Source organism: Otolemur garnettii, unplaced genomic scaffold, assembly GCF_000181295.1.
Source record: "Otolemur garnettii isolate 467f Iridium unplaced genomic scaffold, OtoGar3 scaffold00210, whole genome shotgun sequence".
In the NCBI taxonomy this organism is placed as follows: domain Eukaryota; kingdom Metazoa; phylum Chordata; class Mammalia; order Primates; family Galagidae; genus Otolemur; species Otolemur garnettii.
In genome coordinates this window covers 5,538-12,794 of record NW_003852605.1, presented here as the reverse complement: position 1 = coordinate 12,794, position 7,257 = coordinate 5,538, and the positions used below count along the sequence as shown (strand labels likewise).

Here is a 7,257-nt window from a genome sequence, read left to right as displayed (position 1 = left end):
GAGCCCTTTCCTTAAGGCTGCCCCACACCTGAGCAAGATCTGAGCTGGAGATCGGCCATGCTTTTCAGCCAGAGCCAGGACCACTGGTTCCTCAAGCAGGACAGGCTCATCAGGATCACGCCAAGCACGATCTGAGGAGCCCAAAGGGCTATAAGCGGTCACCTCTAAGCCCCGTGCTTGGCAGACGGCAATGAGTTCATTCTGAGCCAAGAATGGGTGGCATTCCACCTAAGTGAAGAAACAAGCCATCACTATGGTTAGCTATACCCACATTACCCGGCCCCACCAGCCATCCATGTCTGGCCCAACCCTCTGTTGCTCACCCCTCACCTCCCCTCAACCTGGTTTTCTCAGTTTTCCATTAGAAATTTCATTCTCTCCCAGAACTTCAGACCACACCTTTACCTAAGACTTCTGACAACTTGCTAACCACCTTCATTAAATAGGCCCATCACCTGCTCACTCATAATTCATACACACAATCCCCAAAGAGCTGATCTGCGTATCTTGCTCACCTGTAAGACAGCTGGGCGCACAGAAGCTACGCTGAGTATATCATCAATCTGCCGACTGTTGAAGTTGGACAGGCCCAGTGCCCGTACCAGGCCCTTAGCCACAAGTGCCTCCAGAGCCTTCCAGGTCTCCTTATAGTGGGTAGAATCATAGCGTATGGTCCCATCAGCATTCTTGGGGAAGGGGTTATCTCCTCGCCTGAGTGAAAGACAGCCCAACTGTGAGCACGAAAGCCAGGCTTCTGCTGTACCTGCCCATCCAGCCAGTCTATGGCCCAAACTCTAAGCCCAGAGAGGGCAGAGGAATGAGAATTAGAAACAGCTACATTTTTACATCCTTTTAGATTTTCTTCTTTTTGAGACGAGTCTAACTCTGTCCCCCGGGGTAAAGTGCTATGGCACCATCACAGCTCATAGCAACCTCAAACTCTTTGGGCTCAAGTGATCCTCTCCTCTTGCTTCAGCCTCCCGAGTAGCTGGGACTGCAGGCACCTACCATAGCACCCACCTACTTTTCTATTTTTAGAAGAGGCAGGGTCTCACTCTTGCTCAGGTTGGTCTTCAACTCCTGAGCTCAAGCAATCCACCTGCCTCTGCCTCCCAGAATGCTAAGATTACAGGCATGAGCCACTGCACTCAGCCCTTTGTGGTTTTATTGAGCACGCCCTACCGTACACACCAGGTGAAGCTGCCTTCCTACTTCTAGAGCTAAACTCCTGGCTGTTGTAACAGAAAAGGTTAAGATCAGACATCAAGCTCTTCCAGTTGCCACATACTGCATATTCCTATACTGCTCTGCTGCTGCAACTTACAATAAGTTATAAACACCACACACTCTCAGCTCAGGACCTATAGCACAGTGGTTACAGCGTCAGCCACATACACGGAGGCTGGCGGGTTTGAATAGGCCTGGGCCTGCTAAACAACAATGCCAACTGCAACCAAAAAATAGCCAGGTATTGTGGAAGGCGCCTGTAGTCCCAGCTATTTGGGAGGCTGAGACAATAGAATCACTTAAGCCCAAGAGTATGAGGTTCCTGTGAACTGTGACCCCAAGGCACTCTACCGAGGGTGACATAGTAAGATTCTGTCTAAAAAATAAAATATACCACCCGCTCAACCTCCTTAATCCCCAGATGGAGACCCTGGCAAGGCTCACTCAAAGGCATAAGGCCAGTGCATCAGGTACAGGTCCAGATACTCCAGTTGGAGGTCAGCAAGTGTCTTCCGGAGGGCAGGCTCCACATCCTCAGGGTGGTGCTTGGTGTTCCATAGCTTGGACGTCACAAACAGCTCCTCCCGAGGCACTGCCTAGTGCAGGCAGCAAGGCCCATAATGAGAAGAGCCAAGGGCACCCAATCTTACCCACCCTCAACTCCGGGAGAGGAATGGGAAGAAGGCTGATACTTCTCCCTCTTCTATATTCCCACCAGCCAGGCCCAGGCCCAGGCCCAGCCCTAGCCCTAGCTTCAGCTTGAGTTATCTCACCAAACCCCTCTCTTCAGCCACAGTCCTCACCTTGCCTGGTCCCACGTCCTCCTTCAGGGCCTCCCCAATCTCAGTCTCATTGCCGTAGATAGCAGCACAGTCAATGTGGCGGTAGCCTACACTAAGGGCATACTTAACAGCGGCTTTTACCTGCCAGGTCAAAGGAGAAGCAAAGGTTTTAGCTTTGTTGGTTTGGACCAGAAACTGTCTCCCCCATAAGGTCACTGCTAATGGGGCAAGAATACACCAGGGCCATCCATGCAGTAGGGATGGAAAGATGAAAGATGGTTCTACTCCAGAACAGAAGACTCTTCAGAGTCCCCAAATCCTTTGTCCCACCCCTACCCACCAGTCTCCACAGTTTCTTCTTACCCAAGCCATCTCAGCAAGATCCAGCAAAACACTAACACTATGAACTCCCAGCATCTAGCATAAGGAAGGCATTAGTAAACGTTTTTTGAATCAGATGATAGATGGTTAAACAGGCAGAAAACAAAAGTATAGATCATAGTGAAAGGTTCCTAGCTCTGAAGAGTTGCTGAGAGAAACAAGATATAGGAAAAAAAATCCTAAGCCAAGGCTATATAAGGAGAGACCTTCAGGGAGCCCAGGCCAGCAAAAGACGTTGGGGTGGGAGTGGGGAAAAATTAAGGAAGGTAGAGAAGTGAACTGGAGGCTAGTCCCAGAGCCCCTTAATGAAAAAGAAGAAAACAGGTATCAAGAAGAATGGCTTAGCTAATTTTTATTTTTTATGGTCTTTGTTTTTTCTTATTGATGTGACATATTTATAGATTTGCATATGTTGAACCAGCCCTATAACCCTGGAATAAAACCAACTTCATCATGGTGTATAACTTTTTGGTGTGTTGTTGTAATCCTGTTGGCTAAGATCTGATTGAATATTTTTCCTTCGATATTCATTAATGATATTGGTCTATAATTTTCTTTCTTTGTTGGATCCTTTCCTGGTTTGGGTATCAGGGTGATGTTTGCTTCATAGAATGTGTTGGGAAGTATTCCTTCTTTTTCTATGCTTTGGAAAACATTGTATAATATAGGTACTAGTTCCTCTTCAAATGTTTGCTAGAATTCGGATGTGAAGCCATCTGGTCCTGGACTTTTCTTTTTAGGGAGATTTCGGATTGATGATGCTATTTCAGTGGTTGATATAGGTCTATTTAAGGTTTCTAATTCTTTCTGGTTGAAGGAAGGTGGCGTGCTTCTAGGTATTGGTCCATTTCCTTCAGATTTTCATATTTCTGGGAATAGAGATTTTTGTAATAATCATTGAGGATTTTCTGAATTTCTGAAGTGCCTCTTGTTATTTCTCCTTTATCATTTCTGATAGACAACATCAGAGATTTTACTTTTCTATTTCTGGTTAGGTTGGCCAAAAGTTTATCAATTTTGTTAATTTTTTCAAAAAAGCTAACTTTTTGTTTTGTTGATCTTCTGAATGATCCTTTTGTTTTCAATTTCATTTAATTCTGCCCTAATTCTGGTTATTTCTTTTCTTCTGCTGGGTTTGGGGTTGGAATGTTCTTCCTTTTCCAGTTGCCTGAGGTGATCCATTAAGTTATTGACCTCCTCTTTCTGTTTTCTTGATGAAGGCTTCCAATGCTATAAATTTTCTTCTTAGGACTGCCTTTGCAGTATCCCATAGGTTTTGATAATTTGTGTCTTCATTTTCATTTAGTTCCAAAAATTTGGTGATTTCCTTCTTAATCTTGTCTTTGACCCAGCTATCAGTCAGCCTAAGATTATTTACCTTCCATGACTTTGTTTGAGTATGGAGATTCCCATTGCTGTTGAGTTCAACTTTTATTCCATGGTGGTCCGAGAAGATACAAGGAATAATTTCTACACTTTTAAATTTGCTGAGGTTAGACTTGTGTCCTAGGATATGCTCTGTGTTGGAGGAGGCTCAGCTAATTTGCTAAAAAGAAGACTAGAAATATGGCATCAGAAGCAAAACCAAGGGTACCCAACCAAAGATCTTGTCGTGGGTGCCTGGCACAGACCCAGATGTACTCCACTACACCCTGCTGCTTCACGCCCCACCTTGGCCCTAGCTCTGGCCTCTATTCCCTAACTTGACCTAGTTCCTGGGCTTGTCCCCAAGCTGTGTCAAGCCCTTACTCAGAGCTTGAGGACCCTGGATCCAGTTAGAAGAACACAAGGGGAAAAAAATGCAGAGATCATCCAACCTCACCACAAATAGATAGAGCTAAGAAGAGGCTGTTCTCCCTGCTGGGCTTCTCTCAAACTTAATCCCCAACCTTCTCCTTACTCTGTCTCAGATTTCCAAGGAAGAAGTCCTGCAGAAATGCCCCACCCCAAGTTAAGAGCTGAATCTCATAGTTACTAAGTCAACCTAAGAAAGCATGTCTGCATCCCCAGGCTGCCCTCACCTGGGAGGGTCTATACCAGGAGTCAGTAAACTATCAACTTCTTTCTAACAGATGTTGAGCTAAGACTGACTTTTACATTTATAAATGGTTACTTACTCAATGTTAACTATTTTGTAACATCTAAAAGAATCTGAAATATTAAACATCTAGTTTTTTGTTCCGTTTTTTTTTTGACCAGGGCTGGGTTTGAACCCACCACCTCCAGCATATGGGGCCAGTGCCCTACACTTTTGAGCCACAGGCGCTGCACTTTTTTTTTTCTTTTTTTAACAGACAAGAGTCTCACTTTATTGCCCTTGGTAGAGAATTATGGTATCACAGCTCACAGCAACCTCCAACTCCTGGGCTTAAACAATTCTCTTGTCTCAGCCTCCTCCCAAGTAGGAGGGACAACAGGCGCCTGTCACACCACAATGCCTGGCTATTATTTTGTTGCAATTAGGCTGGGCCAGCACCCTACCCACGGAGCAACAGGCCTCAAGGTCTCGCCCTGGGTAGAGTGCCATGACCACGTCGGGTTGGGAGTGGGAAAAAACTAAGGAAGGCACAGAAGTGAGCTGGGTGGCAGGTTCAGACCTGGCCTCGGCCACACTGCAACAAAATAAATAGCAGGGCATTATGGTGGGCGCCTTTAGTCCCAGCTACTCGGGAGGCTAAGGCAAGAGAATTGCCTAAGCCCAAGAGCTAGAGGTTGCTATGATCTGTGACCGCCACAGCACTGTACCGAGGATGACAAAGTGAGACTGTCTCTAAAAAAAATATAATAAAGGGAGGCATCTGTGGGTCAAAGGAGTAGGGCACAGCCCCATATACTGGAGGTGGTGGGTTCAAACCTTGCCTCGGACAAAAAAAACTGCAAAAAAACCCAATAAAATGAAATTTTAAAAAAGCTGGTGTTCTAACAGGCACCTGTAGTCCCAGCTACTTGGGAGGCTGAGGTAAGAGAATTGCTTTAGCCCAAGAGTTGGAGGTTGCTGTGAGGTATGATGCCACTGCACTCTACTGAAGGGGACCAGGTATGACTCTGTCTCAAAAAAAAAAAAAAAAGGTGTCCTTTCCCCTTACCGTTGGCTCTCCTAGTTCTCTTGACCCCTCCATCTAGGGAAGTCAAGGGATTACTCTTGGTCTCTTTTTCTTTAATCTCTTCTCACTGCCCTCCAAGTTCATCCCAGCTGGAAGTGGAATACAGGGGGTAGGGCTGCCAGGAAAAATGTAGGGCGTTTCCCCCAAATCCTGCTTTTTCCCTAGCAGAGGCTCAAAAAGTAACCCCTCTTCTCCCCCATCCCTCACCTGGCCAGGCTGACTCTTCCAGGTACCCAAACCAATCAGAGGCATCTTTTGCCCAGTGTGCAGGAGGACACAGGAAACTGCCATTGCCCCCTGAAACACAGACCAGAAGAGAATGGTACGGAGGTTTGTGCTATTGCTTGCATCTCAGATATTCATTGGCCAAGAAAAACTGCAAAACATGGGCTAGGATGGAGGTGAGGAAGGGAGATAAGACAACAGACACAGAGAAACACATCGTTGTCTACCTGCCTGTGACCAGAGGCAGTGGAGACAGGGTGCCCAAAACCAACCAAAGCCAGAAACAACCTAAATGCCCAGCAACCCAAGAACAAGCTGTGGTATATGTATATCATGGAATAATATTCAGCCATAAAAAAGATGGGGACTTTAAAAATAATAAAAAAGGGGTGGCACCTGTGGCTCAGTGGGTGGGGCGCTGGCCCCATATACTGAGGGTGGCAGATGTGAACCTGGCTCCAGCCAAACTGCAACAAAAAAATAGCTGGGCGTGGTGATGGGTGCCTGTAGTCCCAGCTACTTGGGAGGCTGAAGCAAGAGAATCGCCTAAGGGTGGTGCCTGTGGTTCAACGGAGTAGGGCACTGGCACCATATGCCGGAGGTGGCGGCAGGTTCAAACCCAGCCCTGGCCAAAAACTGGCAGGAAAAAAAAAAAGAGAGAGAGAGAATCGCCTAAGCCCAGGAGTTGGAGGTTGCTGTGAGCTGTGTGATTGAAACCTGTGTTTATCTACCCAGGGGGATAAAGTGAGACTCTGTCTCTACAAAAAAAAAAAAAAAAAATTAAAGAAAAATGGGCAGCTCCTGTGGCTAAAGGAGTAGGGCGCTGGCCTCATATACTGGGGTTGGCAGGTTCAAGCCCAGCCCTGGCCAAAAATGCTAAAATAAATAAATAAATCAAAAAGATGGGGACTTTACATCTTTTGTATTAATCAGGATAGATTTGGAACACATTCTTCTTCTTAAAGTATCAGAAGAATGGAGAAGCAAGAATCCAGGCTCAGTGCCTGTGGCTCAAGTGGCTAAGTCGCCAGCCACATACACCTGAGCTGGTGGGTTCGAATCCAGCCTCGACCCACCCGCCATGCAACAATGATGGCTGCAACCAAAAAATAGCCGGGTGTTGTGGCAGGCACCTGTAGTCCCAGCTACTTGGGAAGCGGAGGCAGGAGCCCAGGAGTTGGAGGTTGCTGTGAGCTGTGAAGCCATAGAACTCTACCCAGAGCAACAGCTTGAGGCTCTGTCTCCAAAAAAAAAAAAAAAAAAAAATCCAACGTACTCAATTCTAATATGAAGCCAGTAGACGGTCTAATACACGACACATTCACATAAGAGAAAAACTCAAATGAATTCAAGGTAGGGGGTGGAGGACTAGGCAGCAGAGTGGAGGAGGATGGGATGTTATGGTATATGGCACACTTCCTGGGGTTGAAACACAATTAAAAGAGGAACTTTGGCTCGGCGCCTATAGCTCAACCGGCTAGGGCGCCAGCCACGTACACCTAAGGTGGCGGGTTCGAATCCCCAGCCTGGACCCGCCA

At 46.5% G+C, this 7,257-nt stretch overlaps 1 protein-coding gene across 1 annotated transcript in view; it reads right to left on the bottom strand.

The window, feature by feature from the left end:
* Positions 1 to 5,851, bottom strand: part of AKR1A1 (aldo-keto reductase family 1 member A1) — an 8,142-nt gene extending 2,291 nt beyond the window's left edge. Inside the window, exons 1-5 of the mRNA XM_003801408.3 lie at positions 5,702 to 5,851; positions 2,031 to 2,150; positions 1,672 to 1,823; positions 516 to 711; positions 29 to 228 (exon numbers count right to left, since the gene is read on the bottom strand). Coding sequence (XP_003801456.1) covers positions 29 to 228; positions 516 to 711; positions 1,672 to 1,823; positions 2,031 to 2,150; positions 5,702 to 5,785 — 752 coding nt within the window. The 5' untranslated portion in view covers positions 5,786 to 5,851. The remainder of the gene's footprint in view (positions 1 to 28; positions 229 to 515; positions 712 to 1,671; positions 1,824 to 2,030; positions 2,151 to 5,701) is intronic.
* Positions 5,852 to 7,257: the final 1,406 nt, after the last annotated feature.